General features: G+C 45.7%; 1 protein-coding gene across 4 annotated transcripts in view; it reads left to right on the top strand.

The window, feature by feature from the left end:
* Positions 1 to 24506, top strand: part of LOC147108911 (double-strand-break repair protein rad21 homolog) — a 98157-nt gene that overhangs the window by 21554 nt on the left and 52097 nt on the right. For all 4 annotated transcript variants that reach the window (XM_086005865.1, XM_086005866.1, XM_086005863.1 and 1 more), the window contains 3 exons: positions 10995 to 11094; positions 14063 to 14163; positions 18095 to 18286. In XM_086005865.1, coding sequence (XP_085861991.1) covers positions 10995 to 11094; positions 14063 to 14163; positions 18095 to 18286 — 393 coding nt within the window. The remainder of the gene's footprint in view (positions 1 to 10994; positions 11095 to 14062; positions 14164 to 18094; positions 18287 to 24506) is intronic.

Below are 24506 nucleotides of genomic sequence, written 5' to 3'. Positions count from 1 at the left end.
CGACCAAAACTGCACACAGTACTCAAGGTGTGGTCTCACCAAGGCCCTGTACAACTGCAGCAGGACATCCTTGCTCCTGTACTCAAACCCTTTCGCTATGAAGGCCAACATACCATTTACCTTCTTCACCGCCTGCTGCACCTGCATGCTTACCTTCAGCGACTGGTGCACAAGGACACCCAGGTCTCGTTGCACTTCCACTTCTCCCAATCTATTGCCATTCAGATAATAGTCTGCCTTTCTGTTTTTGACACCAAAGTGGATAACCTCGCATTTATCCACGTTATATTGCATCTGCCACGCTTCTGCCCAATCACCCAACCTGTCCAAATCATCCTGGAGTTTCTCGGTATCCTCCTCGCAGCACACATGCCCACCCAGCTTTGTGTCATCTGCAAACTTGGAGATATTACATCTAGTTCCCTTATCTAGATCATTAATGTATATTGTGAATAGCTGGGGTCCAAGGACCGATCCCTGCGGTACCACACTAATCATTGCCTGCCACTCGGAAAAAGACCCGTTAATTCCTACTCTCTGCTTTCTGTCCGCCAACCAGTTCTCTATCCAAGTCAATACCTTGCCCCCAATCCCATGTGCCTTAACTTTACACGCTAATCTCTTCTGCAGGACCTTATCGAAAGCCTTTTGAAAGTCCAAATACACCACATCTACTGGTTCTCCCTTATCTATTTTCCCAGTTACATCCTCAAAAAAATTCCAGTAGATTAGTCAAGCACGATTTACCTTTTGTAAATCCATGTTGACTTTGTCCGATCCTGTCACTGTTTTCCAAGTGCTCAGCTATTACATCCTTTATAATGGACTCTAGCATTTTCCCCACTACCGATGTCAGGCTTACCGGTCTGTAATTCCCCGCTTTCTCTCTACCACCCTTTTTGAATAGTGGGGTAACAATAGCTACCCTCCAATCCATGGGTACAGTTCCAGATTCCAGCGAATTTTGGAAGATGATCAGCAATGCATCTACTATTTCTAGGGCCACCTCCTTAAGTACCCTAGGATGTAGATTATCAGGCCCTGGGGATTTATCGGCCTTCAATCCCGTCAATTTCCTTAACACCATTTCCCTACAAATACTGATTTCTTTCAGTTCCTCCCTCTCATCAGACCCTATGTTCTCCAACATCTCTGGGGGGTTACTTGTGTCCTCCTTTGTGAAGACAGAAATAAAATATGCATTTAATTGGTCTGCCATGTCTTTGTTTCCCATTATAATTTCCCCTGCTTCTGACTGCAAGGGACCTCCACTTGATTTCACTAATCTTTTTCTCTTCACATATCTATAAAAGCTCTTAGTCAGTTTTTATGTTCCCTGCAAGCTTACTTTCATATTCTATTTTCCCCTTCTTAATTAATCCCTTTGTCCTCCTTTGTTGAATCCTAAACTGCTCCCAATCCTCAGGGTTACCGCTTTTTCTGGCCAATTTATATGCCCTCTCCTTGGATCTTATGTTATCCCTAATTTCCCTTGTTAGCCACGGTTGAGTCACCCTTTTTGTTTTATTCTTATCCCAAACTGGGATGAACAACTTCTGTAGTTCATCCATGCTGTCTTTGAATGTTTGCCATTGCCTATCCACCGTCAACCCTTTGAGTGACATTCCCCAATCAATCCTACCCAATTCGCGCCTCATACCATCGTAGTTTCCTTTATTTAAATTCAGGACCCTAGTCTCCGAGTCAACTACTTCACTCTCCATCCTAATGAAGAATTCTATCATAGTATGATCGCTCTGACCCAAGGGGCCTCGTAAAACAAGATTGCTAATTAATCCTCTCTCATTACATAATACCCAGTCTAAGATGGCCTGATCTCTTGTTGGTTCCTCGACATATTGTTCCAGAAAACCATCCCCTAAACATTCTAGGAATTCCTCCTCCTCAGTATTTTTACTAATTTGGTTAGCCCAATCTATATGTAAATTAAAGTCACCCATGATGACTGCTGTGCCCTTACTGCATGCTTCTCTAATTTCCCTTTTAATGCCATCCCCAACCTCCGTATTACTGTTTGGAGGTCTATATACCACTCCCACTAACGTTTTCTGCCCCTTGATAATTTCTCAGTTCTACCCATACAGATTCCGCATCATCAGAGTTAATATCCTTCCTTTCAATTGTGATAATCCCCTCTTTAACCAGCAATGCTACCCCACCTCCCTTTTTTGGCTATCCTTCCTAAATATTGAATACCCCTGGATGTTGAGTTCCCAGCCTTGGCCACCCTGGAGCCATGTTTCTGTAATCCCAATCAAATCATATTCGTTTACCTCTATTTGTGCAGCTAATTCATCCACCTTGTTCCGAATGCTCCTTGCATTAAGACACAAAGCCTCCAGGCTTGTTTTTTTAACACTCTCAGACCTATATGAATTATTATTTACCATGTTTGATTTAAACCGTTGAGTTCTTTGCCTTCTAATTTTGTTTTTCTCCTTCCTGTCTTTTACTTTTTTCCTTGTTTCCCTTTCCTCTGTCCCCCTGCTCAGGTTACCAACCCCCTACCACTTTAGTTTAAACCCTCCCCAACAGCACTAGCAAACACTTCCCCTAGGACATCGGTCCCGACCCTGCCCAGGTGCAAACCGTCCCGTTTGTACTGGTCCCACCTCTCCCAGAACCGGTTCCAATGTCCAAGGAATTTGAATCCCTCCCCCTTGCACCGTTCCTCTAGCCACGTATTCACTTGAAATATCCTCCTATTTCTACTCTGACTAGCACGTGGCACTGGTAGCAATCCTGAGATTACCACCTTTTGAGGTCCTATTTTTTAATTTACCTCCTAACTCCCTATATTCTGCTTTTAGGACCTCATCCCATTTTTTACCTATATCGTTGGTGCCTATGTGCACCACGACAACTGGCTGTTCACCCTCCCTCTCAAATGTTCTGCAGCCGCTCCGAGACGTCCTTGACCCTTGCACCAGGGAGGCAACACACTATCCTGGAGCCTCGATTGCGGCCGCAAAAACGCCTATCTATTCCCCTTACAATTGAGTCCCCTATCACTATAGCTCTTCCACTCTTTTTCCTCCCAGCCTGTGCAGCACAGCCACCCATGGTGCCAGGAAGTTGGCTGCTGCTGCCTTCCCCTGATGAGTCACCCCCCCCCAACAGTATTCAAAGTGGTATATCTGTTTGAGAGGGGGATGGCCACAGGGGATTCCTGCACTACCTGCCTGCGCCTCTTACTCTGCCTGCTGGTCACCCATTCCCTTCCTGCCTGTACACCCTTCACTTGCGGTGTGACCAACTCGCTAAATGTGATATTCACGACGTCCTCAGCATCGCGAATGCTCCAAAATGAATCCATCCGCAGCTCCAGTGCCGCAATGCGGTCTGTCAGTAGCTGCAGCTGGACACACTTCCCGCACACATGGTCGTCAGGGACGCAGGAAGCGTCCCTGATTTCCCACATAGAGCAGGAGGAGCATACTACGGGGCTGGGCTGTCCTGCCATGACTTACCCTTTAATTAATTAATTAAAATTAAATGAATCCCACCAATTTCACTTCAATTAAATGATATACTCAAAGGCCCTTGTTTAATAGTAGTCCCCGCTACACAACAGAGACCTTAGAAACCACAAAATTTAAGTCTAGAAAAATTTAGAAAGAAAATACTCACCAACCAATCACTTACCTGCTTCTTGGTGACATCACACTTCGATTACTTTTTGCTTCCCTCTCCCGGAACCTGGATTGGTAAGCTCCTTAAATACCGCCGCCGCCTCTGGTGCTCCCTCGCAGGTCCTCCGCTCTCTCGGGGCTCTGGGCCTCGCTGCTCGCTGCCTCGGGGCTGCTCCTTAAATACCGCCGCCGCCTCTGGTGCTCCCTCGCAGGTCCGCCGCCTCTCCGCTCTCTCCATTCTACCACACTTGTGTCCGCAGAGTGGACCTCCAGGAATTTCAGGCTGTTTATCAATAACTTTACTGAAGTCCAAGTAAACCACACCTCCATATCTGCATCCTTAGTTAGTTTATTAAAAAAATTATATTGGCCCAGAAATTCGGGTCTCCACAGGCGAGTACGCATGGGGTACTCACCCGTAGGCCCAATGGAAGTGCCGGTTTCGCGCATGCGTGGGAAACCGGAACTTCCGTTCCCTTAAAGGAAAGGGTTCAGAGGTCGAACGCGTACGCCGGAGAGGCAGCGCGTGCGCATGGAACTTACATTTTTTTTGCAGGTTTCTCCGGGAGGTTAAGTCTCCAGGAGTTACACATGTAAAAAGCAGGCGTAAGGCCTGCTTTTAACAAGGTAAGTGGTGGAATTAATTAAAATTAAAAAAAAATTTCCACAGGTTTATTATTTTTAAATACTTTAAAGAAAGGTAAGTTTATTTTTAGCCCTGTTAAAAAATGTAATTAATTTTTTCAAAAATTTAAATTATTGTTTAAAATAGTTATTATGTAATTTATAGTTACTTTAAAAATGTGATTTAAAAAAAAAAATTATTTGAAGTTTTAGTGATGTTTTGGGGCTTATCGTATTTATAGTTTTGACAGCTCTTCCTGTCAATTTTATGAATGGGCATTTCCCTGCTACCATTGGCTCTCCATGGCCCACGTGATCCCAGGGGACGAACTGAACTAACTGCGCCCCTGGGATATGCAAGCACTGCGCACCGGCAGTTGGAGGAGTCCCAGGATCGGAATCCCACGTGGGCCCACAGCTCAACGGCCGGCGCACTAGGTAAGTGCAGGTCGGGGTCTTGCACCCGCAGGAAGCCTCCGACCCGAATTTCTGGGCCATTAAATTGGTCTGGCATGGCTCCTCTTGTAAATCCATGTTGTAGCTCCCTAAATGTTCTACCATTCTGTCCTTGATATAGAATTTTCCCTGCTGCTGATAAACTGGTAGAAAGGCTAAAGTGGAGAACGAGATTAATAGTCATAGTGCTGGATTTTCATTGAGGAGGCGCGACTACAACTTTCGGGGTTGTAGTCCCACCTGCATCGAGTTGTAGCCAACCCACGCAATTTGGACTTGATTGACCTTGTTGAGCCCGCCCAGCGGGCTCAGCAGGCCAATTAAGGGCCACCCGGCAACAGGTGACGTCACAGATTGATATTTCATCTGTCAAGACCTTTTGACAGATGAAATATCAGCGTTTGACAGCTGTTTGAAGCTGTCAAACACTGACAATCTGTACTCCCAAGTTAATTCCTTCCTCTCAGGATGATTGAGATATCTCCGGAACAGAAAGCTGAATGCTGCAATTTTTGACAGATTGCGGCCATTCTGCTTTCTGTGCCAGTGAGATGAGGGACTTCCGAGACCTGAAGGAAGGAAGGCTGTAAAGGTAAGTAAAGGGAATTAAACTTCTTCAAACACTTTACACAGACCAAACACACTTACCTTTGCACTCATGCACCCATCACTCACCTGAACACCGGACATCTCGACCCCTCCAAGCCCTTCAGCCCGACTGCCCGCCTCGCTAACTTGCTGTGGTTTGGAGCCGTAGGGAATCCCACACTTCACCAATGAAAATAGGGATTAGGCTAAAAACTGCCTGTTAACTACCTGCTAACCGGCAGTTAATTGGCACTAATCCCCTTCCCGCCTCGGGGAGGCGGGTCCCAGCTCGGGTCAGGTACCTGCCTCCTTTGAAACTGGCGTGGAGGTGGGTTGGGGGCGGGATGGGTTCGTGCCCCTTGATTTTGGGATTTTAAGCCCCCACATACCTCCAATCCCGCCTCCACAGCCCAATGAAAATCCTGCCCATAGAGTTATACAGCACAGAAAGAGGCCCTTCAGCCCATCGTGTCCGTGCCGGCCATCAAGCCCTGTCTATTCTAATCCCATTTTCCAGTATTTGGTCCGTAGCCTTGTATGCTATGGCGTTTCAAGTGCTCATCTAAATGCTCTTGAATGTTGTGAAGGTTCCTGTCTCTACCACCCTTTCAGGCAGTGAGTTCCAGATTCCAACCACCCTCAGGGTGAAAAAGTTTTTCCTCAAATCCCCTCTAAACCTCCTGCCCCTTACCTTGAAACTATGCCCCCTGGTTATTGACCCCTCTACTAAGGGGAAAAGTTCCTTTCTATCAACCCTATCTATGCCCCTCATAATTTTGTACACCTCAATCAGGTCCCCCCTCAGACTTCTCTGCTCTAAGGAAAACAACCCCAGCCTGTCCAGTCTTCAAAGCTGAAGCGCTCCAGCCCAGGTATGTAACCGGATTTTGCGGTGGTCAATTTCCTATGGCCCCTGCCGCAATCGCCAATTATTGTAAGTGGTTTCGCCCCGCCCGTAGCGAGCACGCAAACCCCCTTACTACAAGTTCTGGACGATAGGGATTACCGAGGACAGATTTGAACACGGACAGCGTTTTCGGGCTCACCCATACAGTTTATTAAGGTTAACAAAAACCACTCCACTCACATACAGTACGAGCAGTGTGAACACAACAGTACAGTTTAAAACAGTACAACCCTGACTTGTCCAACAAGCCCCCGCCGTGCTGACTTACCACGGCCTAAAAACACCCTCCCGTGAACTGAACTATCACAGGACCCTTCCAACGCTAAACCCCCTCTGGTTTGGTAGGAACATACAGGCACCCTCCTCACAAAGCTAAGTGATCTTGTGGGTGTGTAGGCTTGGCAATGCTCACTTAGATTGCCCTTTTGATCTTGCCTGCAGCTTCCTCCCGTACGTCTCGGCTACCTGGTTCCGTACTGGCCTTTGGCATGCGAGTCCCAGCCTCAGTCGAAGTCCGTCTCGGTTGGAAGAGCAAGGCTCTGCTCTCCTTGATGTTCCGTTGTGTGGAGGGCAGGAGAGAGAGAGAGAGCTATCCAAACTGCTGTCTTTTATACCCCTCCAATACACAGACCGCAGCCTGTGGTATTAATGGACACGTGGCCTATCGATACATAGAAGATAGGAGCAGGAGTAGGCCATTCGGCCCCTCGAGCCTGCTCCACCATTCAATGAGATCATGGCTGATCATCCAAACTCAGTACCCTGTCCCTGCCTTCTCCCCATATCCCTTGATCCCTTTAGCCTTAAGAAATATATCCAACTCTTTCTTGAATATACTTAATGAACTGGCCTCCACCGCCCTCTGTGGCAGAGAATTCCACAGGTTCACCACTCTCTGGGTGAAGAAATTCCTCCTCATTTCAGTCCTAAATGGCTTAATCCTTAGACTATGACCCCTGGTTCTGGACTCCCCGGCCATCAGAAACATCCTCCCTGCATCTAGTCTGTCCAGGCCTGACAGAATTTTATAGGTTTCGATGAGATCCCCTCTCAACCTTCTAAACTCCAGTGAGTATAAGCCCAATCGACACAATCTCTCCTCATACGTCATTCCTGCCATCCCAGGTATCAGCCTGGTGAATCTTCGCTGCACTCCCTCCATGGCAAGAACGTCCTTCCTCGGGTAAGGTGACCAAAACTGCACACAATACTCAAGGTGCGGTCTCACCAAGGCCCTGTACAACTGCAGCAAGACATCCTTGTTCCTGTACTCGAACCCTCTCGCTACGAAGGCCAACATACCATTTGCCTTCATAACCGCCTGCTGCACCTGCATGCTTACCTTCAGCGACTGGTGCACAAGAACACCCAGGTCTCTTTGCACTTCCCCTTCTCCCAATCTATTGCCATTCAAATAATAATCTGCCTTCCTGTTTTTGCCACCAAAGTGGATAACCTCACATTTATCCACATTATAGTGCATTTGCCATGTTTCTGCCCAATCACCCAATCTGTCCAAATCGTGCTGGAGTTTCACGACATCCTCCTCACAGCAGATGGTTTTCGATCTTTTGAATGGTTTTTGATCTCTTTTCGATCTTCCTGCCGATTAACTTAATGAGTTCATCTTGACTAGAACAATGAGTCGTCAGCCTTGTTAATCAAGACTTGGGAGTGGGCCTCTCGGGCCGTTATTCCCAAGTACAGTTCGTTTCCATACGAATGAGTCATCTCCAGCTTGAATGGGTTTTACACTGCTCCCCCCCCACCCCCCCCCCCCCCCCAAACAGCCAGTTTTTAATGGGGGTTAAAAATACATGAAGCCTGCGCCGACTGCTACAGGTAACATCCTGGTGAATCTCCTCTGTACCCTCTCCAATGCAATTACATCCTTCCTATAGTGTGGCGACCAGAAGTGCCCACAGTATTCGAGCTGTGGCCTAACTAGCGTTTTGTACAGCTCCATCATCAAATCAAATCAAATCAACTTTTATTGCCATTGTTAGTGCACAAGTGCAGTACAACGAAATGTAGGCTTGCGGCTCCTGAGAGTGTACATTTGGATTAAGACATTTAAACATTCAACATACATTTGGCTTGTAGTATATTAACATAACATAACTATAATAAAGTGCATTGGCAGATGTGCAGGCTTTAGAGTTTGTTTGTGGAGTTCAGTAGGATGACAGCCCTGGGAAAGAAGCTGTTCCTAAATCTGGTCGTACGGGTGCGAATGCATCTGTAGCGTCTCCCAGATGGCAGGAGGGCGAACAGACTGTGGCTGGGGTGGGTAGGGTCTTTGATGATGGACCGTGACCTCCGTAGACAGCGTTTCTGGTATATGTGCTCTATGGTCGGTAGCCTCCCTGCTCTTATATTCTATGCCTCGGCTAATGAAGGCAAGTATCCCATATGCCTTTTTAACCACCTTATCTACCTGTCCTGCTGCCTTCAAGGATCTATGTACATGCACACCAAGGTCCCTTTGATCCTCTATCCTTCCTAGGGCCCTACCATTCATTGTGTATTCCCTTGCCTTGTTAGTCCTCCCAAAATGCATCACCTCACACTTTTCAGGGTTAACTTCCATTTGCCACTGTTCTGCCCATCTGACCAACCCGTCTATATCATCCTGTAGCCTGAGGTTTCCCTCCTCGCTATTTACCACTCCACCAATTTTTGTGTCATCTGCGAACTTACTGATCATACCTCCTACATTCATATCTAAATCATTAATGCACACTCAAACAGCAAAAGTCCCAGCACCGATCGCTGCGGTACACCACTGGACACAGGCTTGTAGTCACAAAAACAACCTTTGACCATCACCCTATGCCTCCTGCCACTAAACCAATTTTGGATCCAATGTGCCAAATTGCCCTGGATCCCATGGGCTCTTACCTTCTTGACCAGTCTCCCATGTGGGACTTTGTCAAAAGCCTTACTGAAGTCCATGTAGACTATATCAACTGCACTACCCTCATCCACACACCTAGTCACCCCCTCGAAAAATTCAATCAAATTGGTTAGACATGATCTCCCCCTGACAAAGTCATGCTGACTATCCTTGATTAATCCTTGCCTCTCCAGGTGGAGACTAATTCTGTCCCTCAGAATTTTTTCCAATAATTTCCCTACCACTGATGTTAGGCTCACTGGCCTGTATTTCCCTGGTTTATCCCTACTACCCTTCTTGAATAATGGTACTATGTTAGCTGTCCTCCAGTCCTCTGGCACCTCCCCTGTGGCCAGAGAGGTTCTGAAAATTTGAGTCAGAGTCCCTGCAAGCTCCTCCCTTGTCTCACACAGCAGCCTGGGATATATCTCGTCTGGGCCTGAGGATTTATCCACTTTTAAGCCCACTAAAACCGCTAGTACCTCCTCCCTCTCAATACTAATTTGTTCAAGTATATCACAATCTCCTTGCCTGATTTCTATGCCTACATATTCCTTCTCCATAGTGAACATAGATGCAAAATATTCATTTAAAACCTCACCTACATCTTCCAGCTCTACACACAGATTGCCACTTTGGTCCCTAATGGGCCCTACTCTTTCCCTGGTTATCCTCTTGCCCTTAATATACTTATAATAAAACACCTTGGGATTTCCCTATATTTTGCTCGCCCGTGTTTTTTCATGCCCCCTCTTCGCTCTCCTAATTTCTTTTTTAAGTACCCCCCTGCACTTCCTATACTCCTCACGGGCTTCCACTGTTTTTAGTCCTTTGTATCTGCCAAAAGCCTCCCTTTTTTTCCTAATCCATTCTTGTATATCCCTTGACATCCAGGGTTCCCTGGACTTGTTGGTCCCACCCTTGACCTTTACGGGAACATGTTGGCGTTGTACTCTCTCTATTTCCTTTCTGAAAGACTCCCACTGCTCTGATGTGGATTTTCCTACAAGTAGCTGATCCCAGTCCACTTTGGCCAGATCCTGCCTTATCCTATTAAAATCGGCAGGCAATATAAAACACAGTGTGAGAGGATTTTCTAAATATTTTTGTAGCCAATATGTGTTTAGAGAAACATTAGGGCCGTACTGCAGGTAACAAAATGGGGCTGATTTTCCTCTAGGTATTATGAGAAAAGATCCTGTGATTTTCCTGCCCCGGGCAATTTGTATGGTTCTGAACAGTAAACCAGCTGCCCCTCTGAGCGCCTTCCAATATACCATGTATAATTTGCTCAAAATGTTATTTAAAGCTCTGTCTTATGGCTCAGGGAATGATTAGCCAAGTCATTCAGTCTGAAGAGGTCCCAGCTTCGATGACTGGTCTGTGCTGAATTAGCTGTATTATTTGGGGCAGCAGTATGGGCATTACAATTTGGCCTAAGATGAGGAAAATCATCCTGATCATTAGTTAGTGATCCCTGTTGGAAAGCCTCCTGTGGTCAAATACTCTGTCGAGGCTCATACATGAATAATAGCCTCTTGGCTGAGGCCACCCACAGCAATAGCAGTGCAGGTAACAATGCTCCTGAGTTATGGGAGAAAATCCCTGCCAGGGAATGAGCTTGGAGCAGCAACAGTCCCAGAATGATAAGCTGGTACCGTAGAATGGCTCACTAATAAATAATTCCAATTTACTGCCTGCAGTCACCGCTCTCTGGGAGGAATCACACCATTGTGTTTCTTTCATTACTCCAGTTCTCTGCATCATTATTTGGAACTTTAGGAAAGAAAACTACAGTAGAAACGACTCAAATTAATCCATATGCTCAAAATCATTGTAAAGTGCTAATTGATTTGGTTTGATGTTACAGATATTGTGGATCTTGCTGAAGAAAACCTTGAAGCTACCTACAATGCCATAACACTGCCTGAGGAGTTTCATGATTTTTCCAATCAACTGCCTGATGTGGAGTGAGTCCCTGAACTTTATACACTGGTGGGCGAAGCTGTGCCTGTTCGTGCTGGGTGGCATGTTGCTCAGTTTCATGTTTTTCAGCTAAATTTGTTCTCTTAAAGGCGTTTAGCTTGCTAGTGATGTACAGCTATTCTAGCAATACAGTGATTTTTATACAGAGCAGATTTTTTTTTAATGAAGTGTTTTTCATTTGTGTTTTAAATAAAACCAAACATTTAAGGTTTGCCTTTTTCCCTTTGCCATTTAAAACATGCTTACAACACCTGCACTTTGGAAAATGAAAATGTGTACGGGCAGGGGAAAGGATGCATTGCTCTTCTCCGACGGTCCTTTGGACCTGATCTGATGCTGCATTGCAATGGATAAATAATTTCTGCCCCTTTTTATTTTAACCTCGATCATATTTTTGCCACTTCGTGGCCCGCTTTATTATGTTGAAGCCACTCATATCCCTGGAATCACCCTGTTGAGATTATTTTGCGACACAGCTCCTGGTGTTGTGGCCAGTTCTACCCATTGGGTGAACTTTCCTGGCTGACTGGCACTAAAAGGTCTATGCCCACTTGTTTGCTGATTGCATGAAGTTCTTAAGGTGACATAATGCCCAACTTTGTCAGCCATCTCACTTGAGTGTTTTATATTTATCTGGTACCATTACTCCACTAAATCCTTGAAAGACTTTGGGCTGGATCTTAACTCCCAAAAACGGGTAGGTTGGGGTCGTGTCAGAGGTTAAAATGCAAAAAATCTGAAACAGGAACCCAATGTCGAACCCACCCACTTCCGGTTTTAATGGAGGAGGGGCGAGCAATCAATCCGCTCGAGGGTTGGTCATTTAAATATCATAATGAGGCTGCCTGCCTTCATGTTAACAGCCGTTCTATTTTAAACTCATTTCGGCCGTTTCCCAGGCCTCGGGGAAGCCAGCAGGTGCAAGGATGCAAAAAGGGCTGAATCCATAAGGTAAGTGCCTGTGGGCCAGGAGGAGCAGGAGTGTTTCCTCCAGGCCCAACAAGCTACCCAGTGAACCCCCCCCCCCCCCAACCACTGCTCTCCCACCCCCCCTGGCCACCATCGGAATCCCCCCACCCCAACCACAATCTCTCTCCTAAATAACAACAGAAAACGCTGGAAAAACTCAGCAGGCCAGGGCAGCATCCGTGGAGAGAGAAACAGAGTCAATGTTTCGGGTCGAAGACCCTTCGTCAGAACTGGAAAAAAGCAGGAAATAGAAAGCAAGTTAAAAGCAGGAAATTGAAAACAATCTCTCTCCTCTCATTTCCCCAATACACCTACCTGCTCTCGTATTTCCAAAGCTAATAATTTTTTGTCAGTACTATTACGTGCTTTCTGTAACATTTTAAACATGCTTGTAAGTATGAGATTGTAACAATGAAGGGTGGCACATTTCACTATTGTATCTCATTCAGGCTCTGCACGAGAGTGATGACACCAGTTTTTCTGCCCGTGCTTCTCAGTTCCGTTCATGCTGACCTGCTAACATAAGAACATAACATAACATAAGAAATAGGAGCAGGAGTAGGCCAATCGGCCCCTCGAGCCTGCTCCACCATTCAATAAGATCATGGCTGATCTGATCCTAACCTCAAATCTTCTATCACTCTCCATCCCACCCGAACCCATGTGATCTCCCGGGAGAGGCGAAAAACCAGATAAAAAACCCAATGGCCAATTTGGGAGAAAAAATCTGGGAAATTCCTCTCCGACCCATCTAGGCGATCGAAACTCGCCCAGGAGATCACTCTGTCCCTATATTTTCTACAGTACTTACCTTCTGTAAAGGCGATCTCCACCCCAGCCAGGAACAGGAATAAAACCATCTCCTGAAATCTAACACAGAATTAGAACACAAGTAGGAGCAGAACCAGGCTACACGGCCCTGGGCCTGCTCCACTACCCACAGGGCCATGATCATTCCGAACCTAGACTCATATCCAATTTCCTGCCCGCTCCCCGTAACCCTTCAATTCAAATACAGTTGGTGCTGAGCATTATAATGGCTTTAGGTTAAACTCTCAATCACCATAGTTATAGAATATCATAATATGCACAAATACACTTAGCATAATCTCTGTGAATCACTATTTAGAGGTAGTATTCCCCTCCCCTCAGCTTCACGAGCAATGCTGAGGTAAATTCACCTATGATTTATAAAATTAGTGGTTGGACTGCAGTCTTAAGCATGAATACTGTATTGTAAGAAATGGAGATTTAATTCACCTCACGGTCTGTAATGTAAGCTAATGAAAGGATGCAGATGACTGTAATTATTCCCACCCATTCATACTGAACTCTCCTGTTTTGATTAGAGCACCCTGATGTTAAGTAGTGCTGATGGAAAAGTAGCAAGTGTTGCACAAGACTCCAAAGATGGCAAAGTCAGTGTGCTGCACTGGTTCTGCATAAAAAGTGGTCCAGTCCCAGGCGTTGACTCTTTTAGTACATTGCAGGTTTAGAGTTCAGCACTTATCTGTGAAACACCAGAGTGTTTATGCAAAAGGCATCTCTAACACTCTAACACTGCTAAAGGAAAGTCTGTTTACTCCTCTCCTTTTGATGCTTCCCTTCAATGAGCTAGTTGAGATTTGGCGCTCATTATGTGTGGAAAATCACAGGTACAAATCCGCAGCCCCAGGCTGAAATTTTCATCCTGCATATTACTTATGCATTAAACAATTCCAAGCAATTTATCTCTTACTCATGATGCTATCTGCACTTGCATGAATATAAAAAAGATTTGAGAGATTTATGTACATAAAACTTGGGTTAGCTTTGGCTAGTTAAGCAATCTAACTGCCTGTATTAGGACATCAATGTAGGATATTGTGAATAACTGCTGCACATTTCAACCATACAGCGTAAAGAGAATTAAATGTAACCTTTGTGTTACAGATGTAAACTGAAGTTACTACTCATTTCGTTTCAATTTGACTTTGTCTCTAGTGCAATTGATGTGGCTGAGCACTTTACACTAAACCAGAGCACAGCTGAGGCGATCACCCTTAGAGAAGATATGTGCGGTATTCTTCAGGATAATGGATTTGGTGAGGAGAGATAATAGCTCTTTAAAGTTACTGCCTAACTAATCCATGATCTACAGTTATGGCTAGACATTTCTCCATACATGACATCGTGAGTATGTGACTGCCCTTAGAATAAGGAGGTATTTCTAGCCATTAGAGGTAGACATTCGACTGGATTAGTTCTAAATTCTGCAACTGCAGCAATGACAGCATATACTTATATTGTGCTTTTATGGTAGCAAACATCCCAAGGCACATTACATGTGGGGGGGCGGTGGCGGAGTGAAACAGATAAAGGAATAAATGCTAAGCCATTGGGGTGGGAGGGAGAGCAAAAAAAGTTGAACTTTGCGGAAATATTTGGTTAAATATTAAGGGGAGGAATAGATGGTTTACCTCTTTCTCCTGCTTTGGACTTTCCAGTTCTCTGAGTCGCCGAGTGGTCATTCTGTCTGAAGGAGACCTCAGCATTGAGGGAAGAAAGGACTCATTCCCTTTAGGGTGCTGTTAAAATGGCAGCAATAACCAAGATTTTTTTTTCCAAAATTGAATGGTTGTGCCCCAGATACTGGAATTGGCACTGCCCTGGCAAACTCCTTCTGCATCTCAACTGTCTCTGGATGAAGCCTCTGCTCACTCTTGGAGCTTGTGGCCATCATAGCCTTATGGGCTTGATCAGTCTCCGAGTGTTGGAGCATCCTCAACACTTACTGCACTTAAGTGTGAAATCCAAGTTCATAATGCGGGTATTGTAGCTTTCCATATTTTCAGAACGTGTTCTTCTGGGAACAACCCTTATAGCCCATTTTTTGAAATGGATTTGAAAATCAAATCGGACTCCTCTCCCTTCACCAAGGGATAGATTTTCATCCTCACCTCCTGGCCAGTAATCTGGCGGAGTGAATCGCCCGCCCGCTATAGAACATGCCTGATTATTAATTTCAGTGGAATGATAATTGGGCGGGTTCTATAAATCGCAGGCGATCTGCTGCGGCAGATTACTGCCCAGGCAGTGAAGATGAAAGTCTAGCCGCATATCTCTGGGAACTGAGTTTAGCTCTTCTAAGTTTGTGAATCCTCCCTTTCTATGAGTTAAAATTTCTTTGATGGAGCCTGTTGCCATGACAGCACTGGTTTCAGCCAGAAGACTTAGCACACTTCAGGAACAGCTAGTTGACTAGATCAGCATGATGACATGGCTGATTTGAGACCTCATCCTGGAATTACTGTTCGCTCTTTCTATCCCTCATAGAAATCAAAGTTGGAGTGTAGATATTACTGTATGAATGCTAAAAAGTCTTTAATATTCATGTTGATGGAACAAAATTTTTTGTAGAGCCCAATCTAGGGCACATATTTCTAGTACAGCCATAACAAAAAGTTGCCAACATGGCTGAGTGCCTTGTTTTGTTGCTAGGCAGCAGGAGGAAATATTTTGTTACGTCATTCCACTGGGTCTTCCATTTTACTTGCAGGTCTTAAGGGCACACTGGAGAGGATCTGCAAGGCTGCCTTTGTACCTTTACTTTGTTATTCTGTGTTTACATACATAACAACAGTCACTAAAATCTAGAAGTGTTTAATTATGTGAAGCATCTCAGATGCAACAAGAAAGCTAGGTAATGCAAGTATTTCTTTTCTTTCATTTTATCGATCCAATATGAGCTGCCTTTTGGCCAGCGTTGTTTCTACAAAAGGCACTACCAAGGTCCCACAGAAGCTCTCTTAGGCAGTCCCTCGGAACCGAGGATGACTTGCTTCCACATTAAAAATGAGTTCTCAGATGAGTCCAATGCGGGACCTACAGTCTCTGTCACAGGTGGGGCAGACGGTGGTTGAAGGGGCGGGTGGGTGGGGTGCTTGGGTTGACGTGCGCTCCTTGTGCTGCCTGCGCTTGGCTTCCGCTTGCTCCCGGCGAAGAGACTCGAGGTGTTCGGCGCCTTCCCGGATGCTTCTCCTCCATTTTGTGCAGTCTTGGGCCAGGGATTCCCAGGTGTCGGTGGGGATGTTACACTTTTTCAAGGAGGCTTTGAGGGTGTCCTTGAAGCGTTTCCTCTGCTCACCTGGGGCTCTCTTGCCATGCCGGAGCTCCGAGTAGAGCGCTTGTTTTAGGAGTCTCGTATCGGGTATGCGGACAATGTGACCCGTCCATCGGAGCTGATCGAGTGTGGTCAGAGCTTCGATGCTGGGGATGTTGGCCTGAGCAAGAACACCGACGTTGGTGCGCCTATCCTGCCAATGGATTTGCAGGATCTTGCAGAGGCAGCATTGGTGGTACCTCTCCAGTGCTTTGAGGTACCTGCTGTACATAGTCCATGTCTCTGAGGCATACAGGAGGGTGGGTATCACTATTGCTCTGTAGACCATGAGCTTAGTGCCGGGTTTGAGGTCCTGGTCTTCAAACACTCTCTTCCTCAGGCGACCGAAGGCTGCACTGGCACACTGAAGGCCCACAGAAGCAGCCTAGCCCCTTCGCTCCTGCAAGTAACTTGGTTATACTATTTGTGTTCTTGTTTAGAAGAAAACTGATGCATTTGTGTTTTAATGGAGTATGCAGGGAAGGTAATGTGGTCAACAACATGTCACTGACACTGAAAGATCCTAAAGGAGATATGTTCTTTGTGTTTTTCCTGTCTGGAGTTTAGAAGAATGAGAGGTAATCTCATTGAAATATATAAGATTCTGAGGGGGATTGACAGGGTAGATGCTGAGAGGTTGTTTCCCCCGGCTAGAGAGTCTAGAACTAGGGGTCACAGTTTTGGGATAAGGGGTCAGCCATTTAAGACTGAGATGAGGAGGAATTTCTTTACTCAGAGGGTTATGAATCTTTGGAATTCTCTACCCTAAAGGGCTCTGGATGATCAGTCGTTGAGTATATTCAAGGCTGAGATCGATAGATTTTTGGACTCTTGGGGAATCAAGGGATATGGGGATTGGGCGGGAAAGTGGAGTTGAGGTCGAAGATCAGCCATGATCTTAGTGAATGGCGGAGCAGGCTCGAGGGGCTGTGTTGGCTACTCCTGCTCCTAGTTCTTATGTTCTTATTGTCATCCTTGGGCTTACTCTTGTGGTATGAGGAATATGCTTGCAATGAAAAAGAAAAACTTGCATTTGTATAATGCTTTTCACAACCTCAGGACACCCCAAAGAACTTTACAGCCAATTAAATACTTTTTGAAGTGTAGTCACTGTTGTAATGTAGGAAACATGGCTGCTAATTTGTGTACCACAAAGCCTAACAAAAACCAATGCGATAACGACCAGATAATCTGTTTTAGTGATGCTGGTTGAGGGATAAATATTACCGGGGAGAACTCCCCATTTGTTCTTTGAAATAGTGCCGCGGGATCTTTTGCAGCGACCTGTGAGGTCAGATGGCTCCTCGGTTTTAATGTCTTATCCGAAAGATGGCGCCCCGCTGGTTTAGCGCTCCCTCAGTACTGCGTTGAAGATTACGTGCTCAAGTTTGTGGAGTGGGGCTTGAACCCACAACCTTGTGACTCGAGAGCCAACCAGGAAATGTAATTAACTTTCTGTGTCCTTCAAAAGCAAGGACTTTTTCAAGCCATTCTTACCCATCTCATAGCAGGTAGGTATTTTGTAGTGCAGGCTAAAGCTTTGGCAGAAGGATAGCTGTTAGTTAGGGACTGTTGTGCAGTCGGCAGTGATTAACACTTTTATTAAAAAAAAAAAAAAAAAAATCTGACCTTTTCTTGTTTTCCATACATAAATTGTAAATGTGTATCTGTATGGGAATATCTGCATCCATATACGAATGTCTGCATCTGTATATAAAAAAAAACACTCCTCGTAGCTGCTAAGCCGACTGTTAGTTCACTTGGGCTTTTCAAGTGAAGAAAATTACTGCATTCTCCTCAGAATTGCCGATGGCATCACCATGTGTATGTTTCTTTAAAAAAAAAAGCAATTCTGTACATGTTGTCCCTGCCAGGTGGTGATTACAGAATGTTAAGGAATAGTGGTGTCTTGGATAACAATCTGATGAGCACCAATGAATCGATACTTCCTCAAACACCAGAAAATAATTCCAATAATGTCGTGAAAGAAACATTGGCATTAAATGGTGATAAAAATAGCTTTCAGAATGATGGATTTGGAGATGAAGGAGCAGCTTATATGTTAGGTATGTTTCATTTTTTTAAAGCATAACTATTCTTTTTTCTGCCAGTTTTAAATGTTTTGCTCCCTTCAGCCATTTCCTCATCTGTACTTTGTCCTCTTATCATTTCTGACATAGCCACTTGAAGGAATGTGATGATCACCTGGTGTAAGCCTCCCAGCAGTTCGTCCTATACCTTGCCCGATATTCTTCCGAAATACAAAAAATATGGGTAGCACAGGAAAAATCAGCCTTTCAGACTAGCTGTATGTTATATTAATACAGGAAACTCTTTATTATCCGGGACCAGCGTGGTGCCGGTTTATCAAAAAGTATGGATTACAGAGAGGTATAGTTAAAAGGTACGAGAGCGCCATACACAGCAACAAATCCAGGCTTCCCTGTTGCTTAGCAACATGTGCAGGAACTCCAGCCACAGACCAAGCGTCCCTGTTGCTTAGCAACAAGTGCAGGAACCCCGGTTACACAGCCACAGATCCAGGAACGGCCACTAATATGAAGTAAAATTTACCTGAACCTACTCCTGAATTTTGCCAGTTAACAGAGACTTCCGGTTATTTAGGTGCCGGTTAAAAGAGAGTTCCCTGTACATGTATTATGCTCCAGGTTTATTTGTACTGTACATGGCTAACCAGCAGTAGAGTAGCCTGTTGTAAGTGTTGGGAGAGATGATAGGAAATCATTTGGACATGAAACCACTTGTGTGATTTGTAGTTCAGTTGTGTACATGTGTATGATGAGCATGCAATGGAACTGGTGAAAGGAGCATTGAACTGCAGGCTGTACTGTAAATTTATAGTCTAAAAACGTTTGGCCTATTTGTAACTTGTTGGCTACACATTGTTCGTTTGTCACATTTAGTTCTTTCTATTTCTCACTAAGGTGCAGAACCATAATTATCATGAATAAGTGGGTCAGAAGTCTGCACTGTGAAACATCTAGCAAGTAAATGTATTTAGCTTTCCAGTGTTATACTCACAGATCTTATCGTAATCTTCCACTCTTAAGATACGGTGATGCAAAGCTTGAACTTTGGCCTGTGACTAGACTGGTAGGAGTGTACTTTGACCCCATTTTTAGCCTCCTGATAATCAAACCACCTGATATCTGGTGTTTCATCTGTAGTAGGTCATTCAAATTATTTGGTGTCACATACCTAGCTGAATTAAGCTAACTTGCTGCCACACAAACCCCCACCTCCCCCATAATTTGTATGTAAACATTTTTTTTCTTGAATCAAAAACTGTAGGTGTATTCAATGCCTTAGCAACAGTTGGGCCGCAAATTTAATCGCGCTGAGGGGGTGGATTTGGAGGTGGGTCCGCTGTCAAAATGGCAAAGATTGACAGCGGGTAGGAAACCCACTGTCAACCCGCCTCCACGCGAGTCTACCAGGTGTCGGGTCTGTCAGGCGGGGGATACAATTCAGCTACTTAAATGGCTTGTTAAGAACCAATTTAAGAGTATTTTGAGGCTTACTTCTAATTCTACCTTCTCCTTCACTGGTTACCCGTTGTTCGGGGAACATGCCAGCTCAACCTGGCGTGTTTTGAGTCTGCTCTGATGTTTGTGAAAAGCTGACATCTGCAGAAGTGGTGTCAAGGATGCCATGTGGCAGAAAGACCCTAGGCAAGACGGAGGGTCAGAGGGATCTGGGCGTGCAAGTACACAGATCCCTGAAGGCGGCGGAACAGGTGGATAAGGTGGTAAAAAAGGCATATGGGATACTTGCCTTCATTAGCCGAGGCATTGAATATAAGAGCAAGGGGGTTATGATGGAGCTGTATAAAACACTGGTTAGGCCACAGCTGGAATACTGTGTGCAGTTCTGGTCGCCACACTACAGGAAGGATGTGATCGCGTTAGAGAGGGTGCAGAGGAGGTTCACCAGGATGTTACCAGGGCTGGAGCGCTTCAGCTATGAAGAGAGACTGGGCAGATTGGGTTTGTTTTCCTTGGAGCAGAGGAGGCTGAGGGGGGACATGATTGAGGTGTACAAAATTATGAGGGGCATAGATAGGATGGATGCTGAGGAGCTTTTTCCCTTAGTAGAGGGGTCAATAACTAGGGGGCATAGATTCAAGGTAAAGGGCGGGAGGTTTAGAGGGGATTTGAGAAAGAACTTTTTCACCCAGAGGGTGGTTGGAGTCTGGAACTCACTGCCTGAAAGGGTTGTGGAGGCAGAAACCCTCACAACATTTAAGAAGCATTTGGATGTGCACTTGAAATGCCATAGCATACAAGGCTACGGGCCAAATGCTGGAATATGGGATTAGATTAGGCAGGGCTTGATGGCCGGCGCGGACACGATGGGCCGAAGGGCCTCTATCCGTGCTGTATTACTCTATGACTCTATGGTGAGTTTCAGAGCACAGGAAATGTTGGTTACTGCATTTTTAATACCTATAGAGATTTCTTTAGCATAAAAGCTTTTAGATCCAACTGTATGTCCAGTGCCACCTCATTGGGAGAACCTCTCTCTCCAGTGACAGATCGCTTCTGTCATCTCACCTGCAGCTGCCATCTATTGCAGCAACATCGGAGCCAATGGAACAATCAGACCGTGGTCCTCCTAATCCTTCCACGATTAGCCCCAACACCAACATCACCAACCTTCTCCGCCGTCACCTGATGCTACATTGGACACAGGGCATCAGCCCCAGACAAATTTGCTGGTCGGGTGGCCAGCGATGGCATCACCATGGCCAGATTTTCTTCACTTGACACTGTAAACCCTGGCTACCACATGATGCGCCAGGTTGACACCATCCTACACCAGCTCTGTGAAACACCCCTTTAATGTCCAAGCCATTCCATGCACACTCATCACTATAGTGGGGGCGGGGGGGGAGTTATGACTGAACAATCACTGGAACTCAGTGACACTTCTCAAGGTGTGCTCAGATCTGTCCAATAAGGGGCACTTTTTGAAACAAAGATTTCACTGTATGACAACACATTACCAGAAACTTCACATGGCTAAACCTCTCAAGTGCCTACCCTTGTGTGTTGTTAGTTGGTATGCTTGCAGTAGGATGAGTGTGAGGGGTGGCTAGTGAGATGGGGAAGTGATAAAGTAGATAGAGAGGGTTGGGTGGAGGTGCAAGGTAAGTTGGTATCCTGGGGAGGTCTCTTCCGCCCTTGGAAGGGAAGAGAACCTTCTTCGTGCTGTGACTCCCTCCATATGCTTATTGGAGAGCCTGGGTGCAAGCGTTCACCTTTGTGCAGTATTTGCAGCACCTCCGTGCTGTCAAACACTGACAGAGCAACTGTCAAACTCCATGAGGACGTGGTCCCTTTAAGGAAACCGGCTGATGACGTGTCATCAAATGACGCCATCAGACCCGCTTCCTGTTAATTGGCCGGCAGGGCGGGCTTAATAAGGCCAATCAAGGTAAAATCACGTCTGCAGAGCGGATGTAGCTGGGAGCGGGACTGGAACCTAGAAACCAGCTTTCCCGCCCCCATCCTGCCTCAATTAAATTTGCGGCCTTGATTACAGTATTAAAGATGCAATATAAGCTGGGATTTCCTGCCCCTGTCTGCTCTCCCTATTTTTTGAGTAGGGGCAGAAATTTACTTGGGTACACTCTCTGCTGTGTTCCCACCTTGTTCTGTGTCTCCTCCCACAACCCCCCAATTCCTGCTGCATCGGCCCAGCAGTGTGGATATAAGATGCAAGTTAGGGAAATAGGTCCTCCAGAGCATTTCCTGCTGTTTGTGTCTTTGCAACGCTGGACACCGGTTAGTCCTTGGCATCGAGCATTGCTGTGGCTTGAGAGGAAGGGCAGGGAGTGGCTGGAGTCTGTCCAGTCCTTCACAGACTGATGGATTGCACAGACCCCCATAAACTCAACCCCTTTTGCAGACAACACAGAAGCTGCCTATCCCTATGCTGCAGCAGCAAAACTCCACTCCTATCTGGCATACTCCCCAGCAGAGGCTGGGACGACCACCACTGTGACTGGTGGGGTACCGCAGGGATCGGTGCTTGGACCCCAGCTATTCACAATATATATTAATGATCTAGACGAGGGAACTAGATGTAATATCTCCAAGTTTGCAGCCGAAACAAAGCTGGGTGGGCGTGTGTGCTGTGAGGGGGATGCAGAGAAACTCCAGTCTGATTTGGACAGGTTGGGTGATTGGGCAGATGCAGTATAATGTGGATAAATGCGAGGTTATCCACTTTGGTGGCAAAAACAGGAATGCAGATTATTATCTGAACGGCAATAGATTAGGAGAAGGGGAAGTGCAAAGAGACAGGAATGACGTATAGAAACATAGACATAGAAGATAGGTGCAGGAATAGGCCATTCGGCCCCTCGAGCCTGCTCCGCCATTCAATGAGATCATGGCTGATCATCCAAACTCAGTACCCTGTCCCTGCTTTCTCCCCATATCCCTTGATCCCTTTAGCCTTAAGAAATATATCCAACTCCTTCTTGAATATATTTAATGAATTGGCCTCAACTGCCTTCTGTGGTAGAGAATTCCACAGGTTCACCACTCTCTGGGTGAAGAAATTCCTCTTCATCTCTGTCCTAAATGGCTTACCCCTTATCTTTAGACTGTGACCCCTGGTTCTGGACTCCCCTGCCATCGGGAACATCCTTCCTGCATCTAGTCTGTCTAGTCCTGTTAGAATTTTATAAGTTTCAATGAGATCCCCTCTCATTCTTCTAAACTCCAGCGAGTATAAGCCCAATCGACCCAATCTCTCCTCATAAATCATTCCTGCCATCCCAGGCATCAGTCTGGTGAATCTTCGCTGCACTCCCGCCATGGCAAGAACATCCTTCCTCAGATAAGGTGACCAAAACTGCACACAATACTCAAGGTATGGTCTCACCAAGGCCCTGTACAACTGCAGCAAGACATCCTTGTTCCTGTACTCGAATCCTCTCGCTGCGAAGGGCAACATACCATTTGCCTTCTTAACCGCCTGCTGCACCTGCATGCTTACCTTCAGCGACTGGTGCACAAGGACACCCAGGTCTCTTTGCACTTCCCCTTCTCCCAATCTATTGCCGTTCAGATAATCTGCCTTCCTGTTTTTGCCACCAAAGTGGATAACCTTGCATTTATCCGCATTATACTGCATCTGCCATGCATCTGCCCAATCACCCAACCTGTCCAAATCATACTGGAGTTTCTCGGCATCCTCCTCACAGCACACATGCCCACCCAGCTTTGTGTCATCTGCAAACTTGGAGATATTACATCTAGTTCCCTTGTCTAGATCATTAATATATATTGTGAACAGCTGGGGTCCTAGCACTGATCCCTGTGGTACCCCACTAGTCACTGCCTGCCACTCGGAAAAAGAGCCATTTATTCCAACTCTTTGCTTCCTGTCTGCCAGCCAGTTCTCTATCCAAGTCAGTACCTTGCCCCCAATCCCATGTGCTTTAACTTTACATGCTAACCTCTTTTGCGGGACCTTATCGAACGCCTTCTGAAAGTCGAAATACACCACATCCACTGGTTCTCCCTTATCTATTCTACCAGTTGCATCCTCAAAATATTCCAGTAGATTAGTCAAGCACAATTTACCTTTTGTAAATCCATGTTGACTTTGTCCGATCCTGTCACTGTTTTCCAAGTGCTCTGCTATTACATCTTTTATAATGGACTCTAGCATTTTCCCCACTACCGATGTCAGGCTTACCGGTCTATAATTCCCCGTTTTCTCTCTACCACCTTTTTTGAATAGTGGGGTAACATTAGCTACCCTCCAATCCATGGGAACTGTTCCAGAATCTATTTCTAGGGCCACTTCCTTAAGTACCCTAGGATGTAGATTATCAGGCCCTGGGGATTTATTGGCCTTCAATCTCGTCAATTTCCTTAACACCATTTCCCTACAAATACTGATTTCATTCAGTTCCTCCCTCTCATTAGACCCTATGTTCCCCGACATCTCTGGGAGGTTATTTCTGTCCTCCATTGTGAAGACAGAACCAAAGTATGTATTGGTATGAAGAGAGATTGGGTTGATTGGGCTTATATTCGCTAGAGTTTAGAAGAATGAGAGGGGATCTCATTGAAACTTATAAAATTCAACAGGACTAGACAAACTAGATGCAGGAAGGATTCAACAGGACTAGACAAACTAGATGCAGGAAGGATTCAACAGGACTAGACAAACTAGATGCAGGAAGGATGTTCCCGATGGCCGGGGAGTCCAGAACCAGGGGTCACAGTCTAAGGATAAGGGGTA

Source organism: Somniosus microcephalus, chromosome 13 (assembly GCF_052327205.1).
Source record: "Somniosus microcephalus isolate GS21.2 chromosome 13, FLI_Smic_1.0, whole genome shotgun sequence".
Taxonomy (NCBI): Eukaryota; Metazoa; Chordata; class Chondrichthyes; order Squaliformes; family Somniosidae; genus Somniosus; species Somniosus microcephalus.
The sequence above is the reverse complement of the archived record's forward strand: the minus strand, read 5'-3'. Positions and strand labels throughout refer to the sequence as shown.